The sequence below is a fragment of the Peromyscus maniculatus genome, chromosome 4 (genome assembly GCF_049852395.1).
Source record: "Peromyscus maniculatus bairdii isolate BWxNUB_F1_BW_parent chromosome 4, HU_Pman_BW_mat_3.1, whole genome shotgun sequence".
Taxonomy (NCBI): Eukaryota; Metazoa; Chordata; class Mammalia; order Rodentia; family Cricetidae; genus Peromyscus; species Peromyscus maniculatus.
In genome coordinates, this window is record NC_134855.1 from 22,267,057 (window position 1) to 22,286,506 (window position 19,450).

General features: G+C 37.4%; 1 protein-coding gene across 5 annotated transcripts in view; it reads left to right on the plus strand.

Annotated features, from left to right (window-relative positions):
* The window catches only part of Kynu (kynureninase), a 139,115-nt gene that overhangs the window by 34,144 nt on the left and 85,521 nt on the right, over positions 1 to 19,450 (plus strand). For all 5 annotated transcript variants that reach the window (XM_076569376.1, XM_006974295.4, XM_076569377.1 and 2 more), the window contains exons 4-6: positions 6,740 to 6,822; positions 17,766 to 17,827; positions 19,189 to 19,260. In XM_076569376.1, coding sequence (XP_076425491.1) covers positions 6,740 to 6,822; positions 17,766 to 17,827; positions 19,189 to 19,260 — 217 coding nt within the window. The remainder of the gene's footprint in view (positions 1 to 6,739; positions 6,823 to 17,765; positions 17,828 to 19,188; positions 19,261 to 19,450) is intronic.

Sequence of the window (19,450 nt, forward strand, 5' to 3'; positions counted from 1 at the left end):
TTACTGGAAGCCACACTGGGGGTAGTGCTTCCAGGGTAAAGCTGGAAGAGCTATCCACTACAATTAATTGTCATATATTTTCTTAATGATGGCCATTCTAACTGGAAGAGATGAAATCTCAAAGTAGTTTTTATTTGAATTTCCCTGATGGATGAGTAAGTGAAACAGGATTTAAAATATTTGTGGGCTCTTTGTGTTTCTTCATGAGAACTGCCCAGTCCTCTACAGAACTGCCCAGTCCTCTACGCTATTTACTGATCAGCAAATTTGGGTGGAGTTATTTAAGGGGTTATCCAATTTTTGAAGTTCTTCATGTATTCTAGATATTAACAATGTCTAAAGTATAACTGGTAAACATCTTTTACCATTCATCTTGCTGTCCATCCTGAAGGCTGATAGCTTCTTTTGCTATGAAAACTTAAAGTTTACTAAATAGTCTAATATGAATTAAAATTTGTTGTCTCAGTAAAGACAATATTAAAAAGCACAATCTTGCCGTGCAGTGGTGGCACACGCCTTTAATCCCAGCACTTGGGAGGCAAGGCCAGGCAGATCTCTGTGAGCTTGAGGCCAGCAGGGGCTACAGAGTAAGTTCCAGGAAAGGCACAAAGCTACACAGAGAAACCCTGCCTCGAAAAACAAAACAAAAACAAACAAACAAAAAAAAAAGCACAATCTTAACAATAGGGTTAAAATTATCAATACACTTTGACAAAATGAGACATCACTAAGAGCTGTGGATATCAAGGCAGGAAATGTCATATTCTTCTCTCTTGCACTCCACTGCAGACATCCTGCCTATTTGTCTACAGCAAAACCTACTTTTTACTGTAACTGAACTTATACCCTAGGATGACCATGTTTGATTACTAATACTAAAGAAAAATCAAAGGTCAAAACACTTAGTGATATTTTTTTTATTTTGGTAAGGGGCTTTATATCCTAAAATAAAATACTAGAGACTGATAATCTTATAAAGGTCAGAAAAGTTTTATCTCACAATTCTGCAAAATTAAGGTATGAAAAGACTTGGTACTTGCTGAAAGTAGCTCTTGCTTCCCAAATACTGTTTCTTGTCATGTCACAGGTGATGGATGGTGCATGCACCTTATTAACCTTTTATGAGGCTGTGGGTCCTAGTCAAGCCTCTGCCCACATGACTTAAATCACTGTTTAAATCAGTAGTTATTAGCCTGTGAGACCCCTTCAGGGGTCAAACAACCAACCCTTTCACAGAGATCGCCTGATATAATCAGAAAACATGGATATTTGTATTAGAATTCATAACAGTAGCAAAACAGTGATAAAGTAGCAACACAAATAATAACACAACATGAGAAACTGTATTAAAGGGTTGCAGTATTAGGAAGGTTGAAAACCACTAGTTTATACTCTGTAGCTCTTAATACAGACACACTGATGACTTAAATTTTCACCTATTACTTCTGAAGAAATATGTCTAGGCTCTAGTTGTATACAAAGTATTTCTTCTACAATTTCCACTTATTTAAGAAAAAAATTGCATCTTCCCCAAAGTTTAGTAAAAGCTTTTATCTCTCATAAAACAATCCTTATTATTGTTATTTTGCAAATTGATTTTCATTTATGAAATTTCTTAAGTTGATCTGAACAGCTTATATTATAGTTTAACATGTGTTCTGTCAAATTAAATTATTTAGGCAATTCTAATATTTTGAAACAGAAAAGTTGTAGCATAGACTCATTGCTATGTTATAATTATCAATAAAAAGTTTATACAATCCTGAACATTGTATCATAAGCCTACTATCCCATCACTCAGGATGTTGAAACAAGAGAATTGGATATTTGAGGACATCCTTGGATATAGAGCAAGATATTGTCTCAAAAATGAAGAAAAATGTCCTTTTTATGTAATAAAAAGACTAATATTCTTCAATCCTATGGTATATGAGAAAGGATAGGCTGTCAGCTTACAAGATTTGGGAGAATGTTTTCTAATAAATATTTACTAACAGTTTGTGTGGTGGTTTGAAAGAAAATGCCCCCAAAGAGAGTGGCACTATTAGGAAGTAGGCCTTGTTGGAGAAAGTGTGTCACTGTGGGGGCAGGCTTTGAGGTCTCTTTTGCTCAAGCTTCCCTCAGTGTGACACTGAGTCAACTTCCTGTTGCCTACAAGATGTAGGACTTCCCCACTCTTCCCACAGCACATCTGCCTGCATGTAACCATGCTCCCTGCCATGATAATAATGGACTGAACCTCTGAAACTGTAAGTGACTTCCGTCTGTAACCAGAAGTTTTTCCTATGTCCTGCAGCCACTTGGTCCCAAATAAATACTCAGAGGCTTAATATTAGTCGCAAACTGTTTGGTCTATAGCTCAGGCTTATTGGTAGCTAGCTATTACATCTTAAATTAACCCATTTCTATTCATCTATATTTTGCCATGTGGCTGTGGCATTACCAGTCTGCTGGCATCTCGTTCCCTTGGCAGCTAGATGGTGTCTGCCCTGACTCTACCCTACTTCTCCTTATCTCTCTGTTTGGATTTCCCACCTGCCTCTTATCCTGCCTTACCATAGGCCAATGGGAGCAACATATATTCACAGCATACAGAAAGACCATCCCACAGCACCCCTCAATTGGATGTTATTCTTGTAAGAGTTGTCATGGTCACGGTGTGTCTTCACAGCAATAGAAGAAGCCCTAAGACAGTCTGCATTATTTAAAAGAAAGTAACGTGAGTTAATTAATAGCCATGATGATAAACTTCAGTTAGAAGGCAAAACATCAATCCTAAGAGTATATTGTAGATTGAGAAACATACATTACATTCCAAAGACAGAAACCTAGAACCATGGTATTTAAGTCATCTGTATTCTCAAATTTACTAGATAGATGCTGTCTTCTGTTTTTTACAGGAGTAATTATTTCTATGGTAATGCCTTCATAGGGACTTTTGTAAAAGATTGACAGCTTAGGTAGAATTAGTTAAAAAAGAAATGTCCCATGGATTTATACTTCATGGCAGTGTGTTTGTGGACAGTGCAGTGATTAAGTAGCCCAGAGAAGCTTTCACCTGAAGACACCTACAATAGTTTTTATTCAGTTATGAATTTCTCCCTTTAAATAAGAGGGGGACTCATGAATAAGAAAATACAGATCTCCACTAGTCAAATACAGATTGTTAGCCAGTTATCAATTGGGTCATGGATAAAGTTGTGCTTCATTAAGAAAGGCTCTGAAAATTTATTTGTTCACTTACAGGGCAAGCTTTCTAAAATAGGACCACTTCTTATTTTGTAGGATGGGTAAAATATGGCCCCATTTTAAAGAGAATCCAAGTTTCTATTAACTTCTTAATTAGATGTTATATCCTGAAATCTGATTTCATAGGCAAATATTGCTCATGGCCACCTCACAAAACACTCCATTCCTGGCAATGATTAATGTTGTGGTAATGGGTTAACTCTTTATATTTCTTTCCCAACATTTGTAAAGGATTGCAGCTGTGTTCAGCTTATTTTAAGCAACTTTGAATGAAAACAATCTAGCAACTTTCCTAACTCTAACACATATGTTTATAACCACACTTTAATCTACATCAATTCTTCCTAATGACAGGCCACTTTACTTTGGGTTTATTTGGATAAAACGTTCTAAATACATTTCACTACCCCAGGCTAGTGGGCTGACAAAATGAGGAAGTAGCCTTAGTGTGTAATATTTTAAAGAGACGAAGATGCCAAAAGCCTTGCAGGGAGAAACATATCCCTAAAGATTATTACCATGGTGTCTACCAGAGTGAGAAGTAGGTGGCATAATATTCTGAGATATAAATTCTCTGAGGCAGAACATAGAATTTTACTACCTAGATGTAATAAGATATATTGTGCTATCAGCAAAGGCCAGGGAGCTCTATGTGATTAAAATAAAAAAGGGATCCAAGTATCTGCCTTTAACTACCATTTAATGATAATGATTTTTGTCTTTAACATTTATATTGGGAGTCCAGAGAAGCAAGCTGCAGGCTATCTAATAATAATATGAATAATAATAACTAGCAATTGAATTGCCCTTTCCTTCCTCCTAGTTCTTAGCAGCCTATGTTTATTCACACAGAAAGTCCTCCTCCTTCATCTTAGTTTATATGGTAATGGAAATATTAGCTTAAAGATTCCTGTTATGTACCACATGTTGATGAAGGCAGTTTAGCATTAGATTTACATTAGAAGAGATGAGTCAGCAAGGGAATATTGTGCATCCATCTCTTTTATATGCTATCTCATTTACTTTTTCTGCCAACCCTTTAAACAACATATTGTCACTCTTTTATTTACTTTTTCAGATGTGGAAAATTAGCCCCTGGAACCTTCTAATAAATGTGATTTTCCTCCAGCAGAGACCTGAAGTTGACTCATACTATATGATAAAAAGCTAACTATCAAACATTCAGAATGTAATTTTTTTTTGGTAGCATAGCATCAAATGTGAAGGCATCCCAGCTCACCACAGGCAGATGGAAGAATTTCAATAGGTGGACATAAACCTTGACTTCCCTTAGAATAAAAAGCATGTGCACCAGCCTTATTTCCTAGTCTATAACGCATCACCTAAGACCAATCCATTTCCGTGTTATGGAAGACGTGAGCATTCAACAGCGTTCTAGATGTCCCCGCACAGACTTGGATTCAATTTCCTCCACATTTTCATGTGCATTATTCTTTCTCATTTTCTTAACACTGAAATACTCTTTTGTATTTTCTGATTTCCCTTCCCCCGCAAAAAAAAAAAAAAAAAAAAAAAAAAAAAAAAAAAAAAAAAAAACCTTCGAGGAAATGTACTTCAATAATAAAATTGAGCTGGAACATGATAGCTCAATTGCTAGAGAGGCGATATGTAGTGAAAGATAGGTGAAAATGTAGTGTTGACTTTGATTGTTGCTAAATTTTGTTATTTCTATAAAATACTATCACAAGGATAGTCATTTTATATGTTTTTATCTCATTAATAGATTTTGGCCTCCCAAAATAAGTTAGTATGTGTATTTTTGTATAGATACTACTGTAGGCTACAAGTATGTAAGTAGAGTGCTCTAATAGTCTTGAAAATTTCAAAATAAAGAGAACATAGTAGCTTAGGCTGGAAAATGTTTTACAAAATGAAGTAGCACATGGATAATCTTCCAACCACATGACAGTTAAAAAAAATAATAAGCAATGAAAGAATGATGAATCTTAAACATAAGATACCCAGGTACCACTTCTTGATTTTATAAAAGCTATATTTCAATATTTTTGCTTAAGCATTATAAAGATATGTGTACTGGTTACTTGTCTTGTTACTATGTCAACTGCTTAAGAAGACTCAAACTTAGGAGGGAATGATTTATTATGAGTCATGGTTAGAGGATGCAGTCCACCATGGTAGGGAATGTGTGACAGTGTTATTGTGAGTCATGATTTGAGGATGCAGTCCACCATGGTAGGGAATGTGTGACAGTGTTATTGTGAGTCATGGTTTGAGGATGCAGTCCACCATGGTAGGGAATATGTGACAGTGTTATTATGAGTCATGGTTTGAGGATGCAGTCCACCATGGTAGGGAATGTGTGACAGTGTTATTGTGAGTCATGGTTTGAGGATGTAGTCCACCATGGTAGGGAATGTGTGACAGTGTTATTATGAGTCATGGTTTGAGGATGCAGTCCACCATGGTAGGGAATGTGTGACACTGGTTGCAGTGACTGTTGGCTTACATTTGGGCAGATTAGGTGTGGTGATCTATTGTGTACCCTCATAAAACTTAATGTGGTGATATATCATGTACCCTAATAAAATTTTCCTGAAGATCAGACAGACAAAGGAACACGCCACTGCCACATCTTACCTCTGGGACTCCTCAGCTGGAAAAGGCTTCAGTTCCTGTCTCTGCCCAGCCCTATTACTTCCTTTTTAGTGTTGCGATTAAAGGTATATGACTTCCCAAGTACTAGTAGGAGAGGCATGAGGTCTCAAGTGCTGGGATTAAAGGTGTGTTCCACCATCACCTGGCATAATATTTAATCTAGTGGCTTGTTCTGTTCTTTGATCTTCAGGCAAATTTTATTAGGGTACACAATATATCGCCAAAATTAGGAAACAAAGCAGGATTGGCCTACAAACCTCAGGTTTGCCCCTGAGTTACCCAATTCTTCCAACTAGGCTCTACCTCTTAAAGCTCCTATTACCTCCCAAAACAGGGCCACCAACTTAGAAACACCTGTTCCAGTACGTGAGCCTGTGGAAGACATGTTACCTCTAGACTAAATAGTACACATGGAAATATCTTACTAGCTAATATTTAAAAACAAAGTCACACACACCACCACTGCCGCCGCCGCCGCCACTGCTGCCGCCACCACCACCACCACACTACTATTGGTTGTAGTATTAAGTCAACTCCACATAGTTAAAAGGGAGGTTTATTTTGTGGGTGACTTACAAGTGAAGGGATAGGATACAGGGTCTGGAAAAGGTGTAGCACAGTCCAGCGGTGCTCTCTGGAAAACTCTGCTCCATCTACCTCCAGCATCCAGGATCCAGGAGCCAAGAGAGCTGGCACATTCAGATCTCGGGTCTTAAGGGCTCCTGTCTCAGCCCTGCCTTGTAGGCATAACACTTACCAAAGCCTCAATGGGGGTAGTACTTCCAGGTCAAAGCTGGAACAGCTACCCACTACACACTACTAAGAAATTTTTATGTCCCTTTTTCAATTTCAGGGGAGCCTATGGTCATGATGTAGGGAAACGCCCTTGGATTACAGGGGATGAGAGTATTGTAGGCCTTATGAAGGACATTGTGGGTAAGTATAAAACAAAAGAATTGTGAAGATATAGTTTAGCTCTAAAAGTAAGTGATAGCTCTTATTGACTAACATTATGATTTTCTATGTTAATCCATAAAAGTAAAAAGAATATGTACCTTTAATATTATATCCAAGGTTTTTATGAAGAATATAGTATCAATATACAAAATATAAAAATAAATATCTGTTATTTCTAGTCCTTTCAATTATCTATTTGTTTATTTAATTCTTTATTTTGTGGTACTGGGGATGGGCCCCAGTTCCCGCCTCAAAATAATCACGTGTTCTCCACTAAGTTGAACCCAGACCTCCTGGGTCTCTGCTTGATTTTTAACACAGTCTTCCTCTGTAACCCAGGCTATCTTACAACTTTTGCTTGGTCTTTTGTGTGCTGGGATTATAGGCATGTTCAGCCCCTTAGATACTTTGAAACCCCTTTTTATCACCTTCTAAAAAGAAAAGCACATTTTATTAATTTATAACAAATAATTAAAAAAATACATGAATATTATAATGTTACATAATAAACATTAATTATCATTAATATGTTTAGTGTAAAGCTCTGAAAGCATTGTTTCAGTTTAATCCTTGGTGATCTATTTAAATTAAGACTGAGCCAGATGAAGAAACCAAAGAGGAGGTGTGGGGGTCCTAAGTTTATGGCCAACAAGCTGCATAGTGTGATCCCATCCTAAACTTGACTAACAATCAAATGAACAAAGTTTTATTGTTTTGTGTGTGTGTGTGTGTGTGTGTGTGTGTGTGTGTGTGTGTGTGTGTATGTGTGTTAGAATAAGAATGATCCCCATAAGCTCACATATTTGAATGTTTGGTTCCTAGCTGGTGGGCTGTTTAGGAAGGTTTAGGAGACGTGGTCTTGTTGGAGTAGGTTTGGTCTTATTGGAGAAGGTGTGTCACTGTGAGATGGGCTTTGAGGTTTCAAAGGCACATGCCAAGCCCCATCTCTCTGTGGCTCTCACTTGCTGATCAGGATGTGAGCTTTCAGCTACTGCTCCAGCACTATGCCTGCTTGCCACCCTGATCCCTGCCATTGTGGCGAGCTCCTCGACCAGCGAGGAAGAAGGACCACCACTCGAGGATTCTTCTCAGATCACACTTTATTGGAGCGCCTCTTAGTTAAGGGAGAGCGGGAGGTGAGGGGCCCCGAGAACTAAATTGCAGCTGCTTATATGGGGAATCAGGCAAACGTGCTGTACTGTGATTGGGTCCCACCAGAATGCAAGCACAGGGAGCCACGGGATAGGCTGAGGACATAAGGTCAATTACCATACCCGTGCATGTGCAGGTCACAGGACACGTAGTCCCGAGAGCATAGCCAAATATGGAGTTGTTTACAGCTAGGCTACCAGGAAGCCAGTGCCATCTTTGAATGGCGACTCCCTACATGCCATGATGGCCATGATCTCACCTTCTGAAACTATAAGCAAGTCCCCAATCCAGTGCTTTCCTTTATAAGTTGCCTTCATCATGGTATTTCATCACAGCAGCAGAACAGTAACTAAGTCTCTCTGTCTGTCTGTCTCTGTGTCTTTCTGTGTGTGTCTCTGTCTGTCTTTGTCTTTCTCTGTCTCCCCCTCTACCCAACCCCTTTGTGTGTGTGTGTGTGTGTGTGTGTGTGTGTGTGTGTGTATGTGTGTGAGTGTACATGAGTAGATGTACCTACAGAAGCTAGAAGAGGCCTTCGAATCCCCTAAAGCTAGAATTCCAAGCAGTTCTGAGAGATCCAACATGGGTACTGGGAGGGCATCTTAGGTATTTTGTAAGAATAATATGTGCCCTTAATCATGGAATCATCCATTCATCCCTAAAACTTTAACTGTAATATGACTGGTTCTATTTTGTTGCATAATGAGTTTCCAAAACTAAATTTTGTATCCTATTGGTAGAATTCATGATCTTTTGGATAGTAAATTGACTTTTTATTTCATTGGGTTGAATACTGACTGAAATTTTATGTGAAATTTAGGGTACGTTATACTTTTTCACTTTTTATATGCTATCTGAAAATATTTGATTTACTTTAGGAAATTCCCAGTTTTCAAATGGTTTTAAAAATCTGGCCCCCTTATTAGAAAGTATAAAACTGTCTTTATTTTTGTCTCATTTGATTCTGGGCAACTAACTAGGTGATTCAGTCTACATGGATGACAGGTGGAATTAGAGTGGAGAAGACAGACTCAAGTGCCAAAAGGCTATGGCAAACCATTAAAATTTAAGAAATAGAATATTTACTCAAAAAAAATAATTTGTGATCCTTTGCTAAAAGTTCCAAGGCTGTAGTGAGAAAGAAATGAAGACAAAAACATCCCTGACTGCCAAACATAAATTAATATATATATGATCACTAAAAAAAAACAAGGAAGCCCAGAATTTGTCATTGTGACTCATATTACAATAGGAACTAAGTTTTTAGTTGACCAAGTGCCAGGCATATGCATGTAAATCCATTTTATCTGAATTATCACACAAGAAATTATTTAACAAATTGGAAAAAATTATGTAAACTCTCAATGAACAGAATAGAAAGCCAAGACAATTGATGTCCATGCTATTTGGAGAATCTGTTAGCAGAAAGATGATTGCTAATTCCTTTATTATAAATAAACAAAAATCTATAAATACACTATAAACCAAATTTTTATCTTCTAGAGGAAAAACAAACAAGTGACAACCCTTTCATTATTACCCTGGTCATTATCTTTCAAAGGCTTGGATATTATTCAGCCAATCCAATAGGGGAGTAGGTATAAAGATAGGAATAAAAGAGAGATCTCTTGAAAGACTGTAACCACTGTATCCAAATAATCAGTTCCTCTTGCCCCTGTGTGTAGCCTCCAGGCTCCTCTTATATCAGACTGAAGAGAAGACTGTCAGGTTGGAAAGCAGGGGAAAACTAGGCCCATTGAGAGGAATGGCATGCATGTCCATCAGCCCAGGCTGCCATAACCAAGTGTCTAAGATGGGGAGGCTTTAAAAGACACCTTTTTCCTGAAACCAACAGCCCTGATCTAAGAGCCACCAGGCTCTCTTTCTGACTTGCACAAGCTAATTTCATATTTTCCCCAAGTGACTTTTCTTTCTTGTAAGAAAGCTAGTCATACCTGATTAAGACCTCACCTGTATGGCCTCAATTATTCTGAATTAACATAGGGGATTATTAGGGCTTCAACAAACGAGCTTAAGACACATTAATTCATAACACATAAATGTAAGCACGTTCTTCATAGCAGCTAGAACTCACCAGAAGACTATGTGCTTTCTCTGTGCTTTAAACCTAAAGGCTCAAACAGGAGACCAACCCCTGGCCGATCGACTTGGTGGGACCACCTTACTGTAAAGTGCACCACCAGCTTAATGATCCTCTTTTACATTGAAAATTATATTTCCATGCTATCTACTACAAAAAATTTAACTCTGGTTTAAAAAATTGTGAGCAAAAGTAACCTTACTTCATTTCAATTTTATTGAGTTTCTAATGTGCAAATTTCTTTTGGTTTCATGTGGCTGCGTTGTAGAATCTGAAGACTGAGTGCACGCTGACAATACCACCCACCTCCTCTGGCTCAGAAAGATGACAGGAACAATATAGGCATATGTGCCTCCGCAGACCAAAACTATAGCTGCTGTGAAAGGGCTCAGAAATTCACAAGTACAGCTTTGGGGGCAGCAAGCGAAAGGCTCAGAGAGAGGGAACTGCGTTAAGAGCATGCACAAGAAGCTGTAGGGTATGTAGGCAACCTGTAATCTCAGATCTTGAAGCCAATATCCCAGGATGCCAAAGGGCAACTGACCTCAGGGAGGCTAGAAGCACAGCATCTCCTGCTCTACCATGAGGTTCTCTCCAAGCAGCACCCTTGACCTGTCAGGAAGCCCTGTGCATGACAAGGGAGGAAACTCACAAGGAAACAGTCTCTATTATAGCTAAGAGGCTGCATTTTTGAAAACTATGTGTATTTGTTGAAATTTCTAATAGATAAACAAATGAAAACCTAAAAATAAACATGTATATTAATTCAACGTGAGATTTGTGTTTCTTATCTATAGACTGTGCAGTGTGTGTATGTGTGTGTGTGTGTGTGTGTGTGTGTGTGTGTGTGTGTGTGTGTGTGTGTTAGTAGTAAGCTTGTTGTTCAGATAACAATTGCATTCTAATCTTGTTACTCTGTGTTTAGTATTTATTATCCCCAAAAGGGGGAGTTAGGATGTTTATAGACAGGCCAGGAAAGTTGTAAGATGATATTATTTAGTGAGACTTATTTATAAAGCCAATAAACTCTACATAATTTTCCTTTGACCATTAAAAAGTTTATAGGGCTATTGCAACTTATTAAATGTACAAGCATTTTGTTGCTCAATAAGTGCATTTATGTCACATAAAGATAGCAAAATTTTTAAAGCAGTCATCTTCCACTGTTATTAGTAAGGTGTGGGGGGACATCCCTCACCCCCACATTTCCCCAGAGTACTCTTGAGTAGAAGCAGTAGGAAATATTAGACAGAAGGATAGAGGGGAGAGAAACAGACAGAAAATACAGGACAGCCTCCAGAGGGCCTGGATCCTAATTCATCAGCCTGACTGTCTCTGCCCTAGGGTATTTAAAGGAATGCCAAAGGGGTGTAGCAAATGACCTCTCCCCAGCACAGTCAAGTGCAGACCATCTCAGACACCTGTACTCAGGACCGTGGTCCAAGCATCTTCTTTATGCAGACCTGCTGGGTAAAGCCACTAGGAAACCTAAAAATGTGCTCCAACAGTAAGGAGAGAAAAAAAAAAGGGCTATAAAGATTCAGGTTGCTTAGAAAAGAAAAAAATGCTAGAACATTTTTAAATTTGAAGAAGCTACATTAATTAACCTCTGCTTTGTGCAGCTTTATCTGGTTTGTAAATTCTATACAGTGTCATGTGATTCATGTTCTGATGCATTTCTAATGCTGGAAACCAATCCTGACAATGAGACTATGTTAACAATCATTTGATTAAATTCCGACACCAGCTTCCCAGAGTTCGTTCACATTACATAGGTTTGGAGTTTGACCCGCCTCTGGTGCTCCACTTGTGACACCTGCCATAGGTCCCTACTTTGAGCTGACTGTCTATATACTGGGACTTCCACAATTGACTCTTTGGTTGTAATGGCATAAGATTCACTTTCCATATTCTAATGATCTGATTTGAAAGTACACAACCCAGCAGAGCAAGAAGGAATCTCAAGGTCATGTGAGAGGGTTGACATAGAGCGTGGTCAAGCTTACCATGCCCTCAGTGCTCAGGTCTGCTCTCAGGGTCAGTGTCCAGTCCCTGCCCAAACAGGAGGTAGTAGGTGAGATGACCAGTTCTATCATCTAGTCACATGATCTCTCCTGACTCCACCTAAGTCACAGCCTGGAATAAAGAGCCAAACATATGAGACATTTCTTCTTTTCTTTGCACATTTTAACTTGGATGTTGTATTAGTTAAAATAGAGATGTTTCAGTTCTCTATGTAAAAAGGCATATAAAAGATAATTATTCTTGAAATGTCTAAAGTATTTTGTATATATGAAACTCAATAAAATATATGAATAATTTCCCAAAGGCTCAATATTATATAAAAATTATTATAGAGTTAAATGTTGCTGGAGAATTTCTCTCCCGCTCCCGCCAGTCCCGGAACCCACTTATAAAATAAACACACAGACGCTTACATTATTTAAACTGCTTGGCCATTAGCTCAGGCCTATCATTATCTAGCTTTCACTCTTATATTCAGCCCATTTCTATTAATCTTTACTTTGCCACATGGCTCATGGCTTACCGGTACTTTACATCTTCCTTGTCCTGGCAGTGGCTCCAGGCAATCTCCCTTTCCTTCCTCCTTCCTCAGTTCTCCTCTCTCGTTGTCCCACCTATACTTCCTGCCTGGTCACTGGCCAATCAGTGCTTTATTTATATAGAGTGATATCCACAGCAGTTAAATACTTGGCTTTCTGCTGTAACTCATGTGTCCAGTGAAATATCCCTAGTATTTCAGAGGCAATAACTCCCAAAAGCTGAACCCTTGAAGTTATTTGCACAACTTGCAGGTAGCTCAATAGGTTGGAAAGTATACTCTCTTCAGTAATCTTTACTGCCTATTATTAATCTTTGGGGAAAGAAAAGGCTTTGTGGATCTGGTAAGTTTTAGGGACTTTCTGAGTCTTTTGAGTTGTCTCATTAAGTCTTAGCAAAATTTTATTTAGAATTTTTCAAATTTAAAGGAGTTTCCCTCAGGGATGGAATGTTTGAATTAAGAGGAAATTACTACAGGGACTTGGAAACTTAACTCAGTGACAGAATGCTTGTCTAGCAAGATCTAGCTAGACCCTGGGGTCAGTCACTAGCATCAGAAACAAACAAACAAGGCAAATTGTTACACAGAAGCAAAGTAAGTATTCCTGGGAATTAAGTAGAGGAGTCTGGTTTTATTCAAAGAAAAGAACCAAAGAAAACCCCAAAACAGAAAGAGAAGATAAACTATCCATTTTAAAGTTAGTTTCTTTCCAAGGTAGGACAGGGAGACAAATTTTTTTGTATCAGGTTTCTGTTGGTTACCTGTTCTGTGAAGGAACTAAGGCATTGGGAATGTTATTGTGCCAATTAAAAGTGACTTGTTTGGAAATCAGACTGATGCTGGCTTTTAAGGTTAGGTAAGAAATTGGTTTCACCTGAATGATATAAAATATGAATGTGATTTCATTTTTGTTGCTCTCCTGATTTATTGGAAACTTAGTGTGGGAGTTTTATCCTAATCAATGTCTTCTTATTTAACATTTTTCTCATGGTGTTTGTCAAAGAAAAGCCATACATGATTTCCCTTTACCTTGCTTTCAAAGTGTTTCTAAGAGGGAAAATATATCCAAATTTAAAGTAACAAAATTGTTAACAACTTCAAAATATTGTTTTTTCTATACATACTTTACTTCATTGCTCTCTCTCTCTCTCTCTCTCTCTCTCTCTCTCTCTCTCTCTCTCTCTCCCCCCCCCCCCCGTGTGTGTGTGTGTGTGTGTGTGTATGTGTGTGTGTGTGTACTCGAATGCATATATGTGAGTGTATATATATCCTCAGATGGAACCCATGGCCTTCCCTGCAGTAGACAAGCTCTCTATCACTGTGCCATGCTTCCAGCTTTATTGTAATTTTCGTTATTCTTCTTTATATTGTATCATAAGTAACTTCAAACTGTCTCCAGAAGATGACATGGCTTAAAATCATGAAATAGTTAAAATAACAGTGAAGTGTAGCAAAAGCCAAATTACTTTTCATTACTAAATATAAGCAGAAATAGATGTCTTATTCTGGTCATTGTTGAATCGTCTGGTCACTTGAAAATATAGTCTTTACCATAAGATTATTCAAAAGAAGTAATAATAGGGTGGTGACAGTTATTATGTACACATGTTGATGGCTCTAGAATGAACAGGAAGAGAAAGAGAGTGATCAGCCATATTTATTCAAAATTTTTCAATTTTGAATGTAAAGAAAAACTACTAATAAAATATTTTGTATAGAGCCAGCAATTCCACAACACATGGGACATGGGGTAACTTTCCCTTATAATTAATGTCATACTATCAAGATGCTAGAAATAGATGTGCTGGAGAATATTATTAGGATCATTATTAAGTCTACTTCCCCTAGATACATAAAAATCACCAAGGGTTAGATGCATGCATTTGATCTTTTAAAAGAGTAATATGAACATATTTCCTTTATGAAACTGTGGTTGACCATGAGAGGAGCAATGATTCTCAGGTGATCTGCCTCAGCTGTCCCAGACCCTCTTCCATGCTCTGGCCGTCTTTATGGGCCATAGAAATTTGTAACTAGAAAAATTCCCTGGGGCTTTGCCTAATTACAGTTCTGACATCAAATGCACAATAGCATTTGCATCTGCTTAATAAAGGAGAGGGAAGAGGATATGACAGTCCAAGTGGACTCTCTTACCAGACAGTAAGCAGCTGGGGGACTTGCTCTTCTCAGCTTGCAAAAACTTTGATATTATATTGGGATTGGAGAGACAAAGAAGGAAATTGGTTATGAACCTGGGTCTCCCATATTTGATTTTTGGGGAATGTCTCATAAACAGTGCCTCCAAATGTAATTCTGAACAAAAAAATTTATTCTTATTTGTGAGACTTTGGGTTAGTTCTATTTGGATATCAGTTTCCATGTTGATATAATGAAGGAAACCCACAATAGATTTCTCATCTCATGGCTAAGAAGGCTGTGGGAAATAATGTAAGTTGCAGATTTCAAAGTGCCGATGCACTTTCTGAACAAAGTCTTTAATGGTTCAGCTCACTTGAAACTCCCAGGAGTGGCTGTTTAAACATTTCTGAAATTAAAAAGTATCAGTGAATAGTAATGGCTCCATAACTATTTCCTTGCCAGGCTTCAATAGAAGAAGGCAGTGCTTATATTGAGTTGCCAAAAACAAGTGGGAAACACTCATCTCAGATGAAGCAACTCCAATTTCGACATTTATCAAAGAAAATCACAAGTGGTCCCCTAAGGGTAGAGCCTCCCAAGTCTTAAGCTTTCAGGAAGCTTCTAAAAAACTGTGCTCTGAATAATTTTAGGTCATGATGCTTCCTCATTAATTCAAAGAAGGCTCTTAGGACAGGAAAGGGAACAAGGAGAGGCAACTTGAAAGAGTTTCATTTAACTTAAACCATTTATCTCTCAGAGAATATTGAAATTGTGTAGAACAATATTGTGTTCAGAGGTAGACTTGAACCCATGAGGTCAATTAGGTAAACTTTCTTTTGAAAATAAACTAAAAATTAGTTCAGTTGGCATTGCTGTGAGGTTAAGAATAAATTATTCTTAAGTGCCTTTAGTTATACTCACAGTAAACATTTCTGTTAGTGTTTCAAGACTTTAATTCTAGCATCCCTCCTGGGTGTACCTGGGTATACACATTTGCATCCTAAATAAATGGGTCTTGTCTTTGGACAGGGCTCAGCAGTAGGTTAGGATGGCATTCAGGAAAGTGCTCTGGTGAATTCCATATGTAGTAGTCAAAGAAGGGATAATGGTGTGGGGATAAATAATCACTCAAAGTAATGAGAGATTATTGACAAAGAATTGGTTCAAGAGTGAGTGTGCCCTTGAAAATGAGGGAGAATTGCCAAGAATAAGCTGAGATTGGTTTAGACCAGCATGTCTGGGGTAGATATGCTTGTGGGGTCAGAACTTACCCATGCCAGAAATATTCAGAAAGCAAATATGTATTATGTGACAGACCAACATTTCCCAGAAAGTGGTAGTTTTAATAAATATGTAATGCTTAAGCAAAAATAAATGTCTGGGTTTCTATATAAAAGCTCTCCATTAATCTCTTCCAATTCTTGGTTTTCATCTGACAACTATTGTGTTTTCTTACCATTTTTATTTATCTTAAAATGTTTTCCCCCATTAATTGTTTTCTTGCCATATTGTTTTCTTTCTTTTTCTCTCCTATTTTCTACATCAAGTTTTTTAATAAGTGGTTTTCACAATAAATACTTACAAATGACAGAGAATCAATCATATGGTCAAGACAGATACCATAGAATAGGGTTTTATTTCAGAAGCAATAGTTAAAAAGAATCATACCGCAGTACAGAGAAACAACTAGGATAGAGCTGATGATATTTACTTTCATAGAATATTTCAAAATATATTTCATATGTAGGAGAAGACACATGTTGTTACATGTGAAGTAAGCTTATCATGTCCATTTACTATGTCTAGACATGTAGATGGAGATTGTTTTCCTGGCCCCTTGACTTCAGACCTGATCGCCCTTAAAATGATCAAGGATGTCTTTTAATACCCACTACTTCTTCACCAATTGTATAACAAGTAAAGAAATCCAGATAGCAGATACAAGTTGCCTCTGACCAAAGGAAAACACAGGCTCCTCCTTGAATAGCTATGATAATATATGAGTTCATCAGTTAAACACTCATTTCCAATAACCTCACTCCAAGCCCACTTACCCTAGAATTTAGTGGACTTATTATCCCACTGACCACTGTGTTTCTAAAGGGAACTCTATTATAATTATGCCTGTGAGTAGACCAAAGTAAGACCAGCATTATATATTTTCTCTTACAGCTTTATGAACCTTGTGATAGATATTTTCCTCAGTGTTGGTTAGGAAATAATTTCCCTTAAATAGATCTAGTTGGTGTTTTTTAAAGAAATATCTAGAAAGTTGAAGCACAGAAGTTGCAGAAGCTTCTCTGGGGTGTCCCAATGACAAATATAGGCTTGTATCTCCTGTCTCCTTCCAGTTCTCAAACCTTCAGAGCCAGGTCCCATGGTGAGTAGGTAATAGACTTCTTAATTTTGCTTATGTTTTCATCAGATGGTACACATTTACCTTGTCTTTTTATCCCTGTGTGTGAACAAATCATGAAGGTATTTAAGCTGTGGTATTTCCTCAGGTAGCTCTTTCGTCTTGACAACTAGGACTGATCTTGCTGTGGTAACAGTGAGATATATCTGGCAGAGTTGACTTCTGCTACCAAAGGTGCACTTTAGCTTCATGACAGGAACAACCAGCTTTAAAGTTTAATTTCAAAATGTACACACATTAAAAAGTACTCTCTGGGGATTTTGCCAACTGATAACAGAATAAACCACTCCGAGTTTGTGAGTCATAGAAATGAGTATTATCTTGGCTTTGTTATTCATAACATCAAGAGAGAAATACAATTTTTAACTGTCTACATGTATGGAAGTTCAGGTATAATTTGGTAAATGGACCAGGTGTGGAACTTCCATTTTCATAATGACATATCAATAATAACATTGTATGATCAAATAAAGCCCCAGCCTCATGTTCAAACTACATTCCAAACCAACAAGATAAACCTCAAATATGATGGATTTTTAATAATTGTTTTCCAGGAGCCCATGCGAAAGAAATAGTTCTAATGAATGCTTTGACTGTTAATTTACATCTGCTACTGGTAAGGTTTCTTTTCCATCTGTGTTTTGGGTTCTCTTATTTGCATAATCTGATATATTTCTATCTTAAATTCATAAGTCTCCGATGGACTGTTCATTAATGTGTGAGATTATTTATATTTTCACCAAGAAACTCTAGACCATGACCACATCATTCCTTCATAATTGTGCAAGAGTTTCTTCTTACAAAGAGCTTTAGAGTAATGAGTTCTTATCAAGAGCAGAAGGAAAAATAGTAATAGCACTTGAAAGAAAAAACTGTTCCATAAGAACACTCACTGGCAAGCTCTGAGCCTCTCAGAAAGGATGCTTCCCTATGCTGAAAAAAAAAAAGTCAGTGGTTTCTAACATCAATCTAAAATGCACCTTTGGTTGCAGAAGTCAACTATACCTAATGTATTTCACCATTATCACAGTATGATTGATCATAGTTATTAGTACAAAAGAGCTGTATAACAAAACACCACAGGTTAAGTACCTTTGTGGTTTATTCATACACAGAGAGAAAAAGACAAAATAAATGTTACACTCTGATGGGAACATGCAAGAATCTGTTTTTGAATGATATCTAAAAGTTCATACATCCTTAGTTTTGACTCCCAACTAATTGCTTAGTGTCTCTTTAATGTTAGTCAAACTTCTCAGTATCTCTGAGAAATAGTATTTCTCTTTGTAATAATAAGGACAACAGTATCTTCCTCATAGATGTGCAGGACTCAGTGATTCAATATGTAAAAATTAATTTAGCACCTGGCCATTAATGAGCATCCTGTTGAAAGGTGTTGCCTATATTAAAATCTGGGCCAAGCTTATTGTTCAGGGATTTCATGAAGAAATGGAAGGGCCTGTGAAGAAGCAGTATATTTCTGGCTGGTGCCTCTAAGATGGACAGGGCCTTCATGTGAGGGCAGAGGCACATTTAGCTGGACCTAAACCAAAACTCCATAAAGCAAACAACCAGACAACCAGTGATAAAGGAAACCAAATTGGCAGAGTAAGATATGTAAATAAGACACGCACAGAACAAGCTATTTCAGCCTCACTCTAGAGAAATTACCTTTAATGTTTAAGGAGATAAATTTTCAATTAACATTTAGGTAAAGCCTTAGAATATGTTTTTATCTGGTTCACATTTTCCTCTGAGTTTGTTTTCCATTGATAAATGTAATGAGCCAATATCTTTTCCCTCTTCATAATTCACTGGAAACTAGGCTAATTGGAAAGGTACCCCTGTCAGATATCTTAGATGTTTAATTAATTAATGTCTTTAAAATGTTGGAGCTTATAAAATGAAAGTGTGGCATAAAGGAGTGAATGAGTAAATTGTGTGTTAATGCTTCTCAATAACTCTATTTCATTGTAGTTATCATTCTTTAAGCCTACACCAAAGCGGCACAAGATTCTTCTAGAGGCCAAAGCCTTCCCTTCTGATCATGTAAGGATTTCTTCAAATTATATTTATGTTCTTTCTACTCTTCCTAGCGGGACGTATCATTTTCCTGACTTGAATGTTTATTCGTTAGTAGTTCCAAAGTAAGCTGACTAAAAAAGATCTGTCAAGTGCTTTTGATTTAAGTTTTTTTTTTTCCTAGATACGAGATTTATTTCTTTTGTTCAAGTAAAAC